This window comes from Oncorhynchus nerka, linkage group LG11, assembly GCF_034236695.1.
Source record: "Oncorhynchus nerka isolate Pitt River linkage group LG11, Oner_Uvic_2.0, whole genome shotgun sequence".
NCBI classification, from domain to species: Eukaryota; Metazoa; Chordata; class Actinopteri; order Salmoniformes; family Salmonidae; genus Oncorhynchus; species Oncorhynchus nerka.
This window is the reverse complement of record NC_088406.1, coordinates 13,282,577-13,301,837: the sequence shown is the minus strand read 5'-3', so window position 1 is coordinate 13,301,837 and position 19,261 is coordinate 13,282,577. Positions and strand designations below refer to the sequence as shown.

At 42.0% G+C, this 19,261-nt stretch overlaps 2 protein-coding genes and 1 long non-coding RNA gene across 3 annotated transcripts in view; 2 read left to right on the top strand and 1 right to left on the bottom strand.

The window, feature by feature from the left end:
• Positions 1-10,680, bottom strand: part of LOC115127108 (Golgi integral membrane protein 4-like) — an 80,209-nt gene extending 69,529 nt beyond the window's left edge. Inside the window, exon 1 of the mRNA XM_065024975.1 lies at positions 9,967-10,680. Coding sequence (XP_064881047.1) covers positions 9,967-10,153 — 187 coding nt within the window. The 5' untranslated portion in view covers positions 10,154-10,680. The remainder of the gene's footprint in view (positions 1-9,966) is intronic.
• A 455-nt stretch (positions 10,681-11,135) lies between these two features.
• LOC135573945 (uncharacterized) lies at positions 11,136-13,090 on the top strand. Its single transcript, XR_010465021.1, has 6 exons — positions 11,136-11,586; positions 11,878-11,948; positions 12,036-12,210; positions 12,301-12,362; positions 12,445-12,892; positions 12,971-13,090. It is a non-coding gene; the product is annotated as an uncharacterized LOC135573945 (long non-coding RNA).
• Positions 13,091-13,431: 341 nt separating this feature from the next.
• On the top strand, positions 13,432-14,884 carry LOC135573944 (putative nuclease HARBI1). Its single transcript, XM_065024236.1, has 3 exons — positions 13,432-13,650; positions 13,931-14,042; positions 14,137-14,884. The coding sequence occupies exons 1-3, from the start codon at positions 13,582-13,584 to the stop codon at positions 14,316-14,318; spliced, it is 363 nt and encodes a 120-aa protein (XP_064880308.1). The 5' UTR covers positions 13,432-13,581; the 3' UTR covers positions 14,319-14,884.
• The last annotated feature ends 4,377 nt before the right edge of the window (positions 14,885-19,261 follow it).

Sequence of the window (19,261 nt, the reverse complement as noted above, 5' to 3'; positions counted from 1 at the left end):
GGTTACAGCACTTTGAGATATCAGCTGATGTACGAAGGGCTATATAAATCAATTTGATTTGATTTGATTTAGAGTGACACCATGAAAACCCAAGGAAAATATCCCACCTGTTCTCCCTGTAATACCACCTGGAAAATCTGAGCAGCAGATTCAACTTTTCCTTACAGATACTGACACATTTCAGTTGAATGCATTAAGTTGTACAACTGACTAGGTGTCCCCTTTCCTTATCAGAGCGCCTTTAATGTTATCAGAGTGCCTTTACAGTCGCTTGATTACAATAGGCACCTTAACAAAGACCTATTATACAAGCATTCAACATCACAGGTTTAAAGTGTGTACTTATTAAACAGAGCAACAGTGCTTCTAACTCCCTTTAATGCGAAGGGTTAAATTCCACAACATACACTCTGGGTAGGCTACATCTCAATACGGACACTGATCTGGACACAAGGGGAGTGGAAGCAATATGGCAGCCTACCTGTACTTGCACCTGTCCTCTTCTCAGATTAGTGTGGGTGAAGGAAATGAAGAGAGGAAGAAAGGTTAGACTATTGAGAGATACCCATAGACTGGGACCATCCTTTACCAGAGATCAAAACATGGACATGAGAGAGCTGTCTGAGCTTTACAGCTCCACTGTGTTCATTTCTCAGTGATCTCTCTTCGGTTAGGCCACGCATCTCTGTCTGTCAAGCCAGTCGGTGTTCGATAGATTGAGGGGAAGTCAGGACAGAGTCAAACTGTGAAGCAAAAACTCACACTACTGGGAGACAGAAGAGAGTAGAAGCTGACAAAGGGGGAAGAGAGGCTGGCTGACAAAGGGGGAACGAGAGGCTGACAAAGGGGGAACGAGAGGCTGACAAAGGGGGAACGAGAGGCTGACAAAGGGGGAACGAGAGGCTGACAAAGGGGGAACGAGAGGCTGACAAAGGGGGAACGAGAGGCTGACAAAGAGGGAACGAGAGGCTGACAAAGGGGAACGAGAGGCTGACAAAGGGGAACGAGAAGCTGACAAAGGGGAACGAGAGGCTGACAAAGGGGAACGAGAGGTTGACAAAGGGGGAAGAGAGAGGTTGACAAAGGGGAAGAGAGGCTGACAAAGGGGGAAGAGAGAGGCTGACAAAGGAAGAGAGGCTGACAAAGGGGAAGAGAGGCTGACAAAGGGGAAGAGAGGCTGACAAAGGGGAAGAGAGGCTGACAAAGGGGAAGAGAGGCTGACAAAGGGGAAGAGAGGCTGACAAAGGGGAAGAGAGGCTGACAAGGGGGAAGAGAGGCTGACAAGGGGGAAGAGAGGCTGACAAAGGGGAAGAGAGGCTGACAAAGGGGGAAGAGAGGCTGACAAAGGGGGAAGAGAGGCTGACAAAGGGGGAAGAGAGGCTGACAAAGGGGAAGGGGGCAAGGCGGAGAGGGAGAGGCACTGAATCAAGTATAGAACAACAGTGAGTCAAGTCAAACCCAGAGAAAGCCATGTTGTTCAAGGAACAAATCAAGTGAAAGCCCTGTTGTACCAGGAAAAAACAACCGTTTCCCAGGTCTCAATCTCAGCAGCTTCAGGACATGTCCATGTAAAAGGAGCCATGAGCACCAACATGGGTTCATAGGATGATTTCAAATTGGGTGTCAAATGAAAGCTAAGAGTCTATAATTTGGGGAAATTAAAGTTAATGTTTCTAAAACGTTCCATCTTAAAAATGAGGCATAAGTAAAGGCTTTGATTTGTGGATAAACAGATGGGAAAAGGGGTCTTTGACAACATCTACCAGAAGAAGTCTTAAAGGCTTCAGAAACACAATCATGTTGACATAAAGACCCCTGCCAACTAACAGCAACATTATTTGTTTTGGATACATTGTTTACCGTCTGAAAGTCTAAGAAATATTGCCTCTTAATCCCGTTACCAAAACACCCACATATCTGGAAGATATTTTAACATTTTCCCCCCTCGCTTCACAGTGGGGCGGCAGGGTAGCCTAGTGGTTAGAGTGGAGGGGCGGCAGGGTAGCCTAGTGGTTAGAGTGGAGGGGCGGCAGGGTAGCCGAGCTGACGAGGTACAAATCTGTCGTTCTGCCCCTGAACAGGCAGTTAACCCACTGTTCCTAGGCCGTCATTGAAAATAAGAATGTGTTCTTAACTGACATGCCTGGTTAAATAAAGGTACAAATAAAAAAAACAGAAGTAACAAGTAATGGTGAGTAGAGTACAGTGAGTAGAGCACAGTACAGTACAGTAAAGTTGGGTCACCTGCTACTGTCCTCCCTTCAGTACAGTGAGTAGAGCACAGTACAGTACAGTCCAATACAGTAGAGTACAGTCCAATACAGTAGTGTACAGTCCAATACAGTAGTGTACAGTCCAATACAGTACAGTCCAATACAGTAGTGTACAGTCCAATACAGTAGTGTACAGTCCAATACAGTAGAGTACAGTCCAATACAGTAGTGTACAGTCCAATACAGTAGAGTACAGTCCAATACAGTAGTGTACAGTCCAATACAGTAGAGTACAGTCCAATACAGTAGTGTACAGTCCAATACAGTCCAATACAGTAGAGTACAGTCCAATACAGTAGAGTACAGTCCAATACAGTAGAGTACAGTCCAATACAGTAGTGTACAGTCCAATACAGTAGTGTACAGTCCAATACAGTAGAGTACAGTCCAATACAGTAGTGTACAGTCCAATACAGTCCAATACAGTAGAGTACAGGCCAATACAGTAGTGTACAGTGTACAGTCCAATACAGTAGTGTACAGTCCAATACAGTAGTGTACAGTCCAATACAGTAGTGTACAGGCCAGTAGAGTACAGTCCAATACAGTAGTGTACAGTCCAATACAGTAGTGTACAGTCCAATACAGTAGAGTACAGTCCAATACAGTAGTGTACAGTCCAATACAGTAGTGTACAGTCCAATACAGTAGAGTACAGGCCAATACAGTAGAGTACAGTCCAATACAGTAGAGTACAGTCCAATACAGTAGAGTACAGTCCAATACAGTAGTGTACAGTCCAATACAGTCCAATACAGTAGAGTACAGTCCAATACAGTCCAATACAGTAGTGTACAGGCCAATACAGTAGAGTACAGGCCAATACAGTAGAGTACAGTCCAATACAGTAGAGTACAGTCCAATACAGTAGAGTAGTCCAATACAGTAGTGTACAGTCCAGTACAGTCCAATACAGTAGAGTACAGTCCAATACAGTAGAGTACAGTCCAATACAGTAGAGTACAGTCCAATACAGTAGAGTACAGTCCAATACAGTAGTGTACAGTCCAATACAGTAGTGTACAGTCCAATACAGTCCAATACAGTCCAATACAGTAGTGTACAGTCCAATACAGTAGAGTACAGTCCAATACAGTAGAGTACAGTCCAATACAGTAGTGTACAGTCCAATACAGTAGAGTACAGTCCAATACAGTAGAGTACAGGCCAATACAGTAGTGTACAGGCCAATACAGTAGAGTACAGTCCAATACAGTAGAGTACAGGCCAATACAGTAGTGTACAGTCCAATACAGTAGTGTACAGGCCAATAGAGTACAGTACATTGTACCCTGTACTCAGCTGTATTGTACTGCACTCTATTCAACTGTGCCGCACTGTGATGTCCAAAGTTGTGAAACATCCGTAATTATTCATTTCTGTGAGGTACAGATCAGGGACCCAAGTTGTAATTCCGTTACTGTAATTCCGTTACCGGGTGTAAATCCACTCCACAGTTTGATAAGCAAAATAGACTTTTCAAAAGTCAATGTGTCATAATCATAGCCGACACCCCGTTCTTTATGCAGACATCTTTTAATCTTAATTCGGAGCAGATATATAAAAGAGTTTTTGAAATACGTGGTTGCATAAAACCCTGAGAGAGATTTTACCGTAATCAGTCACCAAAGTTCAGGATCTGCACAGACCAATTATGCATATTTTGGCAGACTCAAAACAACATTTTGAAGATAAATACAATGGTTGATTGGATCAGTCTAAAACTTTGCACATACACTGCTGCCTTCTAGTGGCCAAAATCTAAAGTGCGCTTAGAGTCCAATGGTCTTTCTCTTGCCTTTCACGATGGGGGAAAAAAATACAAATAAATCGCATGGTTTTTTTCTTTGTATTATCTTTTACCAGATCTAATCTTTTACCAGATCTAAGGTGTTATATTCTCCTACAATTCTTCCACAAACTTCAAAGTGTTTCCTTTCAAATGGTATCAAGAATATGCACATCCTTGCTTCAGGTCCTGAGCTACATGAAGTTAGATTTGAGTATGACATTTTAAGCTAACATTTTTTTTTTATTTTTTTTTAAAAGGGGCCAATCCTGTTAAGGGTTTTGTACACCCGCTTCAAACAGCTGAAAATATTTGTGGAAAAGACGTCACAGTAGTTCAGATGGTACAATGGTTCAATACACTATACTTGATTGTTTTGTCAAACTGAAATCAAACAAACTATTAGAATTTCTTGCAAACAGGAAATGGCAGAGCGATTTCTGCATAGTGCAGCTTTAAATTCATTTAGTGGAGCTTTAAATTCATTTAGTGCAGCTTTAAATTCATTTAGTGCAGCTTTAAATTCATTTAGTGGAGCTTTAAATTCATTTAGTGGAGCTTTAAATTCATTTAGTGGAGCTTTAAATTCATTTAGTGGAGCTTTAAATTCATTCAATTCGTGTTTTGGTGAAAATTGTTAAAAGTAGTCCTTGTGCATAGAGTTGTATGGTTTGTTAAACAATGGTTTTTGTTTGGCATAGATTTTAAAGTGAAAAAAACAAAAATGAGTCAAAGAGTAATTCTGTTAACGTGGAATTTCCCATCATTTACACTATACCTTAAAAGCACCCAAAATAACAGCTCAGTGAGCATGGCATCAGAGGTCCCACAAGAGGGAGTCCCCCAATGGTTAATACAGTCCCTTATGGCAGATAAAGTGTATGGAGAGAAAGAACAGAAGGCACACTATGAAGTTGACCTTTGGAGTGAACTGGGCCCAGAGTCAGATCACACACTCTCATAGACCTCTCCCGGAACTCTTGGGCCTCGAGGGGAGGTGTGTGTGGTGGGCTGGGTTCCACCTCCATTGTAATTCTACTCACCTGAGCAACCCTATACAGGTGAGACAGACCAGTAGGGACTGGACCTCTGGTTGGTAGAGCTGGGCTCAGGCCCATCTATCCAATACTCTCTCACCTGGGCAACCCTATACAGGTGAGATCGGTCTCAATCTTCAAACAGACAGGGCTGCATTCTACAGGTGCAGATGGGACCTGTGTAGTCGGCTACAATTCCCCGTACTCCGACTACTCACCTGGCCAGGGGAGAAACCAAGTAGGTGTTGGTCTGAGAGGAAGGGCCTTTAGGACTTCTGGACACAGTGGTCTTGTCAGGGCTCCTCTTTCACCTCCCCGGGTAAGTTCACCATGATGTCTACATAATGTATAATAACAATTACATCATCTCTATGCACTATAGCCCTCCAGGGGGTCTTTAGAGTCACCTTCACCTGTCCCTCTCAGCCGCTCCTCCGGGTGACAACACCACACCTGGGTATCCAGACATGGCCACCTACCACCTCCAACACAACTGGTGAAGGCAAAGAGATGACTGAGCATGCAAGGTCTCTCTCCTCATGGCAATAATATCCTTCCCTCTCCCTTTGTATTTCCCACACACACATACAGGAGTGAGGGGTGAAAGGTTAGGACAGTTCCAGAGCCATCCTCAGAGGCCTGATTCTCTTTCAGTGGGATATAAAATTAAACACTCGTCCTTATGTTTCACTGTCTAGTGTCTCTACAACATTCACCCTTCTGCTGTTTCATAAGAAAAATATAATTTCAGATTAGGGCTCCTAATATAACAATGTATTTCTGAATGATAAAAAAAAATCCCTTTGATTGAAACTTAGCTTCCCACTTCAATGCAGTTCTTGTAAAATGTTCCACATGCATGTGTCTGCTAAATGCCTAGTAGAGAACCTTTAAATAGAGAGTAGTCTACTGAGTACAACTCGGCTACCAGAGCCGATGGCAGAGTTGAGGCCAGCAAAAACCCTAGCAGTGTTCGGCAGTTAAGAGCTGCTCTGTTGTTAAAAGGGGAAACTGTCAATCGATTTTCCCCCAAAAGCTGTGTAACAGTCCATCTCTAAATATACTGTAGGTCACATTAATGATATTAACAAGCAGAGAGTAGATATTGAATGACAGTGAAGAGAACATAATCACCCCTCCACACCAAAGTGAGGTGGCTGAAGTGAGTTACCCCTGACAGAACGTGAGTGAAGGGCTATCCAATCCATTTGAAATGGTCCATGTGTTCTTACTTCACTGTCCAACCAGGCATACAGTACATGTAAAACATGGAGGAAGAACCATGTGTGTAGCCGTACCTCAATTATACAACAAAGTATGTGGAAATTAAACAGTGTCCACGTTGAACTATCCTAGAAAGTACAACTGTACAACCAAACATCAGATTGGTGGTTTCATCATCCGAAGGCCAGGGCCTACTTAGAGAAACCGGCTGTAGAGGGAGTGACCTACGTGTTTAGAAAGCTAGCCTAGTGACCTGTCTGACGTTGAGCTGGCAAGTGAGGTTTCCAGAGGTGCAGAGCATGCCTTGGGACACTGAGGCCACCAAGTGTGTGTCCTACTATAGAGCCATTAATGCTTTATCAAGAAACTCCTCTTGACCAAACTCAAAATAACCTTTTAGGCTCCGGTACATATCTATTCTATAGATATCTATTACATATAGCTTGGGGAATGATGTGTGCTAAACTCAGCTGATGAGTTAAATGGCCGATTTTTTATTAATATATATATGTAATAAATGACAATCACAACAATACTGAAGGAACAATGAACACTTATTTTAACTTAATATAATACATAAATAAAATAAATTTAGTCTCCAATAAATTAAACGTGTTCAATTTGGTAAAAATAATGCAAAAACAGTGTTGGAGAAGAAAGTAAAAGTGCAATATGTGCCATGTAAAAAAGCTCACTTTTAAGTTCCTTGCTCAGAACATATGAAAGCTGGTGGTTCCTTTTAACATAAGTCTTCAATATTCCCAGTTAAGAAGTTTTAGGTTGTAGTTATTATAGGACTATTTCTCTCTATACCATTTGTATTTTATAGACCTTTGACTATTGGATGTTCTTATAGGCACTATAGTATTGCCAGCCTAATCTCAGGAGTTGATAGGCTTGAAGTCATAAACACTGCTGTGCTTCAAGCATTGTGAAGAGCTGCTGGCAACGGAGGAAAGTGCTGTTTGAATGAATGCTTACGAGCCTGCTGCTGCCTTCCACCGCTCAGTCAGACTGCTCTATCAAATATCAAATCATAGACTTAATTATAATATAATAACACACTGAAATACGAGCCTTAGGTCATTAATATGGTCAAATCTTGAAACTATCATTTCGAAAACAAAACATTTATTATTTCAGTGAAATATGGAACCGTACCGTATTCTATCGAACAGGTGGCAATCTTAAAACTAAATATTGCTGTTACATTGCACAACCTTCAATGTTATATCATAAATATATAAAGTTCTGGCAAATTAATTACAGTCTTTGTTAGGAAGAAGTGGTCTTCAGTGTAAGCAGAGTCAGGGTATATGCAGCAGTTTGGGCCACCAGCTCGCAAAGAGCCAGGCGGCCCAAACTGCTGCATATACCCTGACTCTGCTTACACTGATCGCAAGAGAAGTGACACAATTTCAGGCAGCACATTGATTAAATGCAACACAGGACAAGCTAGTTAAAATAGTAATATCATCAACCATGTGTAGTTAACTAGTGATTATGTTAAGATTGATTGTTTTTTATAAGATAAGTTTAATGCTAGCTCGTAACTTACCTTGGCTCCTTGCTACCTGCACTCGCGTAACAGGTGGTCAAGCTTGCCATGCAGTCTCCTCGTGGAGTGCAATATAAATTGGCCATAATCGGCATCCAAAAATGCAGATTACCGATTGTTATGAAAACTTGAAACCGGCCCTAATTAAATCGGCCATTCCGATTAATCGGTCGACCTCTACTCTCAATACAGTAAGCTGAGCCAGCCAACGCCAACTAAGTCAACAAGAAGCCACCGCTGTGACAGCGAAAAACTTTGACACTCGCAACATTGTTTTAAAAGCAACTGATACAATTGTATATTTTAGTAAAAGCACATTTCGGTAAAGAAGAACGCCAAGAAAGTAATTAAAATAAAGTCCTTGAGCTCCTCCCTCTCTCCCAGTGACGAACCATCATTCAGAGTTAGGTGGGGCAGAGACCCATCTGTTTTGAGCCCCACATTGTTAGCTAAAATAAACGTAATAAAAATATACACACTACCGTTCAAAACTTTGGGGTCAATTAGAAAATGTCCTTGTTTGAAAGAAAAGCACTTTTTGTCCATTAAAATAAAAAATTGATCAGAAATACTGTGTAAACATTGTTAATGTTGTAAATGACTATTGATGAAATTGATGATTTTTAATGGAATTTCTACATAGGTGTACAGAGGCCCATTATCAGCAACCATCACCCCTGTGTTCCAATGGCATGCTTGCTCATGTTAGCTAATCCAAGATTATCATTTTAAAAGGCTAACTGATCCTTAGAAAACCCTTTTGCTATTATGTAAGCACAGCTGAAAACTGTTGTTCTGATTAAAGAAGCAAAAAAAACCTGTCCTTCTTTAGACTAGTTGGGTATCTGGAGCATCAGCATTTGTCGGTTCAATTACAGGCTCAAAATGGCCAGAAACAAAGACTTTCTTCTGAAACTCGTCAGTCTATTCATGTTCTGAGAAATGAAGGCTATTCCATGGCGAGAAATTCCCAATTGCCATAAATTTGCCAACGAAGGACTGCTGCACCACCTTCCTGTTCAAGTGAGCACAGCATAACAAGGCGAGTCCAAAAATGTCTTGTATGCTTCTGCATAAATTATGTAATAATATGTCATTTCGCTCCCGAGTCACGCAGCGGTCTAAGGCACTGCATCTCAATGCAATAGGCATAACTACAGTCCCTGGTTAGAATCCAGGCTGTATCACATCTGGCTGTGATTGGGAGTCCTATAGGGTGGCGCACAATTGGCCCAGTGTCGTCCTGGTTTGGCCGGGGTAGGCCGTCATTGTAAATAAGAATTTGTTCTTAAATGACTTGCCTAGTTAAATAAAGGTTAAAAAAAAGTTTACAAAATTTTCCAGGGAGATATGTATACTGTAGCTAAGAAAGTAATAAGTGTATGTTGTGTAGTAAGCTGTTAGTAACCCATGTGCCTCACCCTAATAAATTGGTCTATTTTCCCCTCTTAATTTCACCTACTGTTCTGACGTGGTAGCATATAACCGGTTTTAGAGAAATGTAATAATCGAATATTGTAAGAGCTTTCAATGTCTGCTTATATGCCCTGTTTATTTATCCTATGGTTCTGACTTAGAGTACAGGGAGAACACTAAGAACGGCCCATGTTCTGAATTCTGTCACTGTACATTTCAAAAGTGCTAAACAAAGTTATGACTACATCCATCATAGCCCGCTCATCAATGTCTTAATCGAAATTACAGATTGCCCCTTATCCGCTTGTCGTCCCCGCATATGCCATATTTTGTACATCTCAATTGACATTAGAAACCACATAAATCAGCCATATATTTTTTTAAAGGCAGTAAATGAACCTGAATGAACTGTTTCGCTGCCAGACAAGGCTCCGATAGCCAGTTGTAGCAGTGGTAAGATGTTGGGAAAGCTTTATGTAGGCCCTAACAGTTTGTGGGCACCGTGTGTCACCGTTATACTACAAATTATCTATTCATCAGTGTTGCGTTTGTTAGTGGATTTGCTGGCATGCAGTTTTTGTTTTGTTTGCCTCATCAAGATTAAAAATTCTAAAATCGCCACTGCTCTCTCCTTATCGTTTTAAAACGTCGGCTGGGGAAAACGTTTACCTTGAAGCTGCGCCGAGAGCGACTCCTGATGCTGCTGGTACTTGGCAGCCATCGCCTCTGTCCTCTTCAGCTGTTTGTGCATCTCATACGATATCATCCCCCCGTAAATAATCCCGAAAACCACGGTGATTAGAAGGAGAGACTGGAAGATTCTCCGCTGCCTCCGAGAACACACTCCGTTCCCCATGGTTGAATAGCTCCTTTCCCGGCTGCCTGCACAAACAATCTCCCGGTCACTTCTATGGAAAGTTCAGCTAAACTTTTTACTACTACCTCTCAAGCCCCTTATCACTTCAGTCGTCCCCAAGCATTATTAGACAGAGGGCGAATAAACACTTTAGAGTTGGGGGAAGTTTAGTGAAGATGTTGGACTCATTTTAGCCCACAACACGGTGTAGCCACATCCACGAAGGAATCCCAGTTTGTTGTTACTTCTCCTTGGATTTTTGCTTGACTACACTACACACAGCAAACTCTCTCCGATATTTCATGAGAAGCTGACGTTGTTAATGTGGGTAATGTAGAAACAATGCGCACTACTCTATTCCGAAACAAACCCAGATATGATGTAACAGTGCAATGCGTTCAGACTTTGCCAAGCCCTGTAGCAGAAGTCAAAATCCAGATATTTCCTAGGCCTTAAAACAGCACCTTTAACTTTAGTTACGTGTCACCTAAGCAGCGAAGACACCACCCAACAGCAACTACTTAGGAAGTCATTCCCCAATGAAACCCAACTACCCGCCCTCCACGGAATGTACTTTTCTCATTGGTCACGTAGGGTTCGGTCAAACAATTTTGGGATCGTGTGGGCGGGGTGTTGGAGGATTTGAGCACAGAGTTTCTGAACCCAGAGGCGCAACATCAAGAGACTTCCGGGAACTCATGCAAAACAGACCAGGCCGGGGTTTGGGGATTGATAAATCAATAAGATAAGTGAAAAAATCTTACTTAACTATTTATTTTCTCGAAATCTAAAGCCACAACTTAGATTCGAGCAAACCTCTTACGTATTTGAACATGTTATAGTACTCCAACCTCGTGAAAGTGACAAACTGATACGTTTTAATAGGACTTTATTTAGGAGTTGCCTTTGAGTTGACGGGCTGCACATGCGCAGTTCGGCGCGAGACGACCGTTAGACCCGCCACGGCACAATCATTTTTAATTTTATTTTTATTCCACCTTTATTTGAGTAAGCTAGTTGAGAACAAGTTCTCATTTACAACTGCGACCAGGGGCCTGTTGCACAAAAGTAGAATTAAGACATCCGGGATAAATGACTCAGCTGAGCTCAATGAAGCCAAAACATGTGCGTCCAGGCTTAATTGGTTGCACAAAGACCAAGCCAGGATGAGCAGACACGGATTCATTAAGCCAGGTGAAACCAATCCTGGATAGGTGCGCGCTCACGGCTCACTCAAATAGACCCCGCCACAGATCACAGATTAATTGATTTACCATGGCAACTAGAGCCGCGTACTTTTCCCCGTCGGAAGCACAAATCCTCATGGAGGCATACGAGGAGGTAAAATATATAATTAAGAAGAAAGGCAACACCGCCACAGTGATAAAGCAAAGAGAAAAAGCGTGGCAAAGTATTGCAGACCGCCTGAATGCGTAAGTAGTGCACAATTACACACTCACCGCTCCGCTGAAACATCACAATTACAATTCAAATATTTAATTCACATCTCCAAAAATGCAGTTGTACTGTAATTATGAAACGGTTAAATTTTTAATTGAAATGCACTGCAGATATGAGTGAAATTGTGTAAAGTAACTCCATCACACTGTATAAAGCTATGATACATTTTTTGATATTTTTACTGAAAACAAGACAAAAATACCAAGTAATTTTTTGCAGTGTGACTCCATTAAATGTGTGTGTGTGTGTGTGTGTGTGTGTAGATTAAACATGAACGGGCCAAAACGGACATGGCAGCAGGTCAAAATCAAATACAAGAACATTCTGCAGAATGGTATGGTCCCTGACTAATATTTAACAAAGCACAAGCATATATTGTACCCAGAAGGTGCCTGCTCACACATTGTCTGTACTGTTTTAGCAGTGAAAAAGAATACCCACAGACAAGGCACGGGTGGTGGGTCACCAAAGGCTGACCTTACCCCAGCAGAGGACATGGCCTTGGAGCTAAATAAAGGCAGGCCCGTCTTAGAGGGGATCCTGGGGGAAAGAGACGAGCATAGGTTCCTCCCAAGATGCCACCCGCTTCATTCAAGGTATGTCCTTCCATCTCTACATGGGATACAACCACATTCATATTGAATCAATTTGGACTGTCTGACTTTGGTTTACCTATTGCCTTGCAGTGCCTGGCAGCACTGTGTTCCTGTTAGAGCCACCAGCACAAGCACCAGACGATGCTGATCCAGTGAGTACTCCATCAAAGGCATACTGTAGGCCTGGCATGTCTTGTCTACTAGCTTCAATATGAATCCGATTAAATGTGATAGGGTGAAGGCCCCAGTGCAGCAGCAACAGCACATGATGGAGACGATGATGAGGAGGAGACCATCTCTCTGGATTCCAGAAGGCATGAGGTATCATGTTAAGACTGTGAAAGTACTATTTACTCTACAATGGTGAGGAGTCCTCATCAAAATCTAATTTCTTTTACAGGACCCAGATGCTATACAGTGGGAAAACCAGCCTGGCAACATAGTGCGTATTAATAAAAGGACACCACATCCTGCCAAATTCCAGCTGCGCTAATTGTATTGTGTTCACAGAGCTCACAAGCTATCAGAAAGTTGTATGGCAACCACCTCCGGCGCCAAATAGAACTGGCAGACATAGACATTCAGTACAAGAAGAAAAAGATGGAAAATCTTGCACTGGAGTCCGAAATAAAAAAGAGGACAATTAGGAAACTGGACCTTGAAATAAAAAAACTTGAGGGAGGTGAGATATGCCTTCAATGTACACTGTATGCTAACTGTAACACAAATGTATTAATCATTATTTTCTTTCCTCCCCCAGCTCCAAGAAGATGACACAGCTCAAAATAAAAATTAGGTATATTCTCGTAAAGTCAAGTGAGCCATGACATATGAGCTCTTATTGTGAGCACACAGGACGGTGGCATCTTTCTAAGGTTTTTTATTTTCCCAGCAATCAGTACAACCAAGTCATCGTTATAAGGCATCGCCCTCTTTGCCCACCCCCCAGCACCAGGTGTGGCCACTAGCCTATATGAAGGCCCAAAATTGTGTGTTCCTTTCTGCTCTGACAATGGCATGCCCATTCGTGCGAGATGTGGTGGATGAAGAAGCACTTGTGCTGAGGAGAGCCTTCAGGCGAGAAAGGGTCTTCAGGGACCGGTTGGACCCACTGGCCTTCCCTGATGACCATCTATATGAAAGATACAGGTTTTCTGCAGATGGCATCAGGTATCTATGCAGACTACTGGGTCCCAGGATTAAGCACCGCACTGCACGGAGCCATGCACTGAGTGTGGAGCAAATGGTTTGTGTGGCCTTGCGCTTTTTTTTTGCTAGTGGAGCCTTCCTGTACTCAGTGGGGGATGCTGAACAAGGCCACAATTTGCCGCACAATAAGGAGTGTGTGTCTGGCTATCAAAGCATTAGCAGATGTCTTCATCTCCTTCCCTGGCCACAGAAGACTCTGTGACATCAAAGAGGAGTTCTATAGGATTGCAGGTAAGAGGATCTACAAATTACAGGACAACTGTTAACACATAGTAGGATACTCATTACTTTGTGTGACAGGTTTCCCCAATGTCATTGGTGCAGTGGACTGCACACACATAAGGATAAAAGCCCCCTCAGGTGCCCATGAGGCCGATTTTGTGAATAGGAAATCCTTTCACAGCATTAATGTTCAGGTGAACATAACTTTTGATATTGTCCATTGACGAACACTCTGCATTGCCAGTGATGTGCATTGATTGGTGTAATATTCCTCATCTTATGATTTCAGATGGTCTGCAATGCTGACTGTGTGATCAGCAATGTTGTGGCAAAATGGCCTGGCTCAGTCCATGACTCCAGAATCTTTCGGGCCTCTGAAATCTATCAGTGCCTATCACAAGGTAAGCCACACAACCCCTATTTATAACCATCATGGCTGTGTCAAGAATATCACTGTGTTTATGAGGTAGTAATGATGAGATTTTGTGTTGACAGGTGAATTCTCTGGTGTGTTGCTGGGAGACAGGGGGTATGGCTGCCAGCCTTTTCTCCTGACACCTTTCACAGACCCCCAGGAAGCACAGCAGGCCTACAACCATGCCCATGCCAGGACCAGGGCCAGAGTTGAAATGACCTTTGGCCTCCTGAAGGCACGCTTCACTGCCTTCACAAATTAAGGGTCAGCCCTGTTAGGGCATGTGATATTACTGTGGCTTGTGCTGTCCTCCACAATGTGGCCTGCCTGAGGAAGGAGAGGGCCCCCAGAGTGCCACCAGCCATGGACTGGGACAATCCGGCAATCTTCCCTGATGACGACAGTGGTCGGCTGCTGAGGGACCAATATGTGTTGAATTATTTTAGTATGTGTGCTTTCAATTTTGGTTAAATATGTCCTGCGGTGGCAGAGGAATTTGGGGTTTTTTGGGTTCGTTTTTTTGACGAATTTGGCCTCTTATGATGTTTGTGCGGTATACTGTGTGTAATACAAGGCTGCAGGGAGGCTACTGCATCCATTCATTTGTCTGTTCAGTTGATGTGTATGGATTTGTCCTGCATTTATTTTAGTGTGCAGACATGCAGGGTGTGTTATATACAGACCTTTGAATGTGTATGTATCATTTTGTATAATATGCTTGGATTCTGTGCTTTCCATCTTGTAGAGTCACTGTGACTTCAGTTTCGAAAGGAGCTGATGGTTTACCTGCTTTGTTTTGTCCTTATTCAATAAAGGAACATAATGTTACACATTGTGTTTTTATATTCATATGGAATGTGTATTTGTTTATATGACAGAGTACTAGGGCCACACTGAAGAAAAAGGATAAAGTCATAAATTTATGAGGCTGGTTCTTTCTGCAGAAAAGCTACATATTGTTTTTACAGTTTTGATACTTATGACAATGTGATACTTAATATTCTGGCACATCAGCATGTCTTTGTTTATGAAACCATACTGAAGTACAATTTCACGAAATGCCCCACATCTGTCATTTTAACAACTGTCCTCCTTTAAAACAACTGGTTACAATATTATGACTTGTGTTTTTTCCCTCTGTGGCCCTAATATTCTATCATTTTATATATAGCCTTATAGTCTATGGGAAACTGTAAATTATCTAATGATAGCAACATCATCTAAAAATCATTTTTTATCCAAAATCATTGAAATTAATGATCACAAACGTTTAAATAATAACAGTGGGTCTAGTTATATGTGATAACAATGTATAGTGAGCAGTGAAATAACTATTGGTTTCCATTTGTGGTGACTGCTGACTGACATTAGGGATGAGATTAAATAGATCCTGGAATTTAGCCTGGTCTGGAGCAGGCTAGCTCCACAGAATAAATCTCCATGGTAATTTATACCATAACATATCCTCCTGCCCCCTATCCATCTTTAGTGCAACCGGATTACGGATCAATTGAGCCAGGATCACCAAGATATCCTGGCTTAATCCCTTATCCTAGTTTTGTGCAACAGGCCCCTGGCCAAGATAAAGCAAAGCAGTGCGACAGAAACAACAACACAGAGTTACACCTGGAATAAACAAGCGTACAGTCAATAACAATAGAAAATAAAAGAAAGTCTATATACAGTGTGTGCAAATGGCGTGAGGAGGTAAGGCAATAAGTAGGCCATTGCCGCCATTCACAAAAAATAAGGAACATGACAAAAATATTTCTGCCTAGAGGCACTTTGATGCTAGAACAGCCCACAATTAGTTTTCCTTTGAAAATGAGTAATGCATAGAAAAATCAGACAACCCCCATAGTAGAATAGTTGATATATTTATCTTATCGGCTTGTTGTGTTTCTATGCGATATAAATCATTTTCGAGGCATATTAAAGTTAGGAGTGCCATCGGGATTGAAACATGCATTCTGACAAGCAGTCAATGCACAACAATTCTTGCAATCCCGAAAACAGCAGTTTTAATGGCATTTATTGAAAAGAAGGGGCTCCCAGCTTTCCATTCCTAATTGATTTATTTCTCAACTCCTAAATTTGCACATGCTGGGGCAACAGGGTAGCCTAGTGGTTAGAGCGTTGGACTAGTAACCGGAAGGTTGTAAGTTGCAAGTTCAAATCCCCGAGCTGACAAGGTACAAATCTGTCGTTCTGCCCCTGAACAGGCAGTTAACCCACTGTTCCTAGGCCGACTTGCCTAGTTAAATAAAAAAAATAAAACATTGTAAACCTGGATGTGTAGCAGTGGCATGGTTCAGCCAGTTACTGCTCTGCAATTCATCAATTCATAAATGGGAGAGTGGGGATAAATGTAATGCGTATCAATTTGGGGTAAAATGCCACCCTACCTCAAAATTATTTTTGGGGAGTGACTTAAAAAATTGTGATGAGACAGATGAGTAGTTTTTAGTTCAGAAAGAGTAGTGGCAACCAGGGGAAGTATTGGGAGGGGGAATAGCGACAAAGTCGTTTCTGTGAGATGTACAGATGGATTACCCCACGTACAGATGGATTACCTCACGTACAGATGGATACCCTCACGTACAGATGGATTACCTCACGTACAGATGGATTACCCCACGTACAGATGGATTACCCCACGTACAGATGGATTACCTCACGTACAGATGGATTACCCCACGTACAGATGGATTACCCCACGCACAGATGGATTACCTCACGTACAGATGGATTACCCCACGTACAGATGGATTACCTCACGTACAGATGGCTTACCTCACGTACAGATGGATTACCTCACGTACAGATGGATTACCCCACGTACAGATGGATTACCTCACGTACAGATGGCTTACCTCACGTACCGATGGATTACCTCACGCACAGATGGATTACCTCACGTACAGATGGCTTACCTCACGTACAAATGGATTACCTCACGTACAGATGGATTACCTCACGTACAGATGGCTTACCTCACGTACCGATGGATTACCTCACGTACAGATGGATTACCTCACGTACAGATGGCTTACCTCACGTACAGATGGATTACCTCACGTACAGATTGATTACCCCATGTACAGATGGATTACCTCACATACAGATGGATTACCCCACGTACAGATTGATTACCTCACGTACAGATGGATTACCCCACGTACAGATGGATTACCCCACGTACAGATGGATTACCCCGCGTACAGATGGATTATCCCACGTACAGATGGATTACCTCACGGGCTGCGGGGCTAACAAGTTGGCCTACATTATAAATGGCCCAATGTAAAAATCATTTTAACAAATACTTTTACCAATATGTTATTGGGCTAATTTCTGGAGGTGGAATTTATATTTTAGCATAATTTTATTTTCATTCATTTTGGAGTAGAATGTCAGTCAGCAAAGTCACCAGAACTGAGCTTCTCAGTCCTTCACCCCCCCCAAACCTTTTTGCCCCCACTGCTACACATTTTTCCAGAGGAAACACTGCTCCCAATGAAATCAGTTCGCTCCCTTGGGTCTAAAGGTGTGGTTGCCCTCATCTTCTCGACCCAAACAACGCCAATCTCAACCCATCAAACACCTCATAGCATTGGGACATACTGTATGATGTTGAATATTTCAATTACAAAATGCACATGATATGTTGCAGAGACTGTGCATCCCATTTAAGGGTTAACCACCAACTTATCAAAGGCTACTATAGAAGGTAGATGGTATAGGATGACTTAACCATATATTTATAGTTTGTAGATATTGTAATTAAAATATATCTGTAATACATATTTGCTGAAACTGTGTGCCTGCCAAATATTACACAAAATACTAAATTGTGTGTGTTATCTTGCCTCAAAAGAAAAAAAAACTACACACACATTTGATATATTGCACTTTATTGAGATGTTTGTTTGTTACATAAACATCATATTGGAATGCTTAACTTGTGTACAATGAGCTCCAAAGCTGAGATACTGGGACATATCTTTCATTAAATCAATATTGCAAGTAACATAGGCTAAAGCATAAAGAAAAGAAAATACCATGTTATCTTAAAAGAGCAATACAGTGTCATTATTCAAGTAAAAAAACTTTCAGACATTTTCCTTGTTCTTGAGACTGTAAATAAATAAATATCTCACTATTCCATTTTCTGATTTGGAAGATATCTATAGGAAAAACTTTGAAGAAAAGCCTTTGAGCTAACCATAATTAAAACTTAATTTATCAAGAGAAAGGAAAATGATACAACCAATAATTACCCTTTAAAATAATGTAAAAATAAGAAACTAAATCTTCAACTATCTACGGGGTTTATCACAGAGAAAATAAGTGTCATCATAATTTCTCTTCGTTCATGGATTTCCTGCTGTTTCATGGCCACATTCATTTGCTGGTCAGCCATATTGCAAAAGCCAATTTTTCCAAAGCCTAAATGTTGAGCTTTTTCAATAGTAGTACTCATTTATTGCTTCATATTGTGGTTGGCTGAAAGTTTACATGGAAAGTCCACCAATCACAACTGTGCTTTTTAAAGCCCAGCTGTAACTCTAGACTATCTCTAGCAATAAATACTGTACTTTGTCACATCATGTTTAATCACATTTCACTCCTAAAACACAAGCACTCCTTTATATTTCCTTCCAACGCTTAACTAGTCTGGACTACAGGAAAAGGAGGGCCGAGCACGTCGCCATTCACATCGACGGGGCTGTAGTGGAGCGGGTTGAGAGCTTCAAGCTCTTTGGTGTCCACATCAACAACAAACTATCATGGTCCAAACACACCAAGACAGTAGTGAAGAGGGCACGACAACTCTTATTCCCCCTCAGGAGACTGAAAATATTTGGCATGGGTACTCAGATCCTCAAAACGTTATACAGCTGCACCATTGAGAGCATCCTGACTGGTTACATCACCGCCTGGTATGGCAACTGCTTGGCATCCGACCGCTAGGCGCTACAGAGGGTAGTGCATACGGCCCAGTCCATCACTTGGGCCAAGACTCCTGCCATCCAGAACCACCATACCAGGCGGTGTCAGAGGAAGGCCCTAAAAATGGTCAAAGACTCCAGTCACCCAAGTCATAGACTGTTCTCTCTGTTACTGCACGGCAAACGGTACCGGAGCACCAAGTCTAGGTCCAAAAGGCTTCTTAACAGCTTCTACCCCCAAGTCATAAGACTG

Bases quoted from the DNA above. Each gene is read 5' to 3' on its own strand.
- LOC135573944 (XM_065024236.1), top strand. From the start codon at position 13,582: ATGTCTTCATCTCCTTCCCTGGCCACAGAAGACTCTGTGACATCAAAG. The intron at 13,651-13,930 runs GTAAGAGGATCT...TTATGATTTCAG, and splicing joins GGAGTTCTATAGGATTGCAG to ATGGTCTGCAATGCTGACTG. The intron at 14,043-14,136 runs GTAAGCCACACA...TTGTGTTGACAG, and splicing joins CTATCAGTGCCTATCACAAG to GTGAATTCTCTGGTGTGTTG.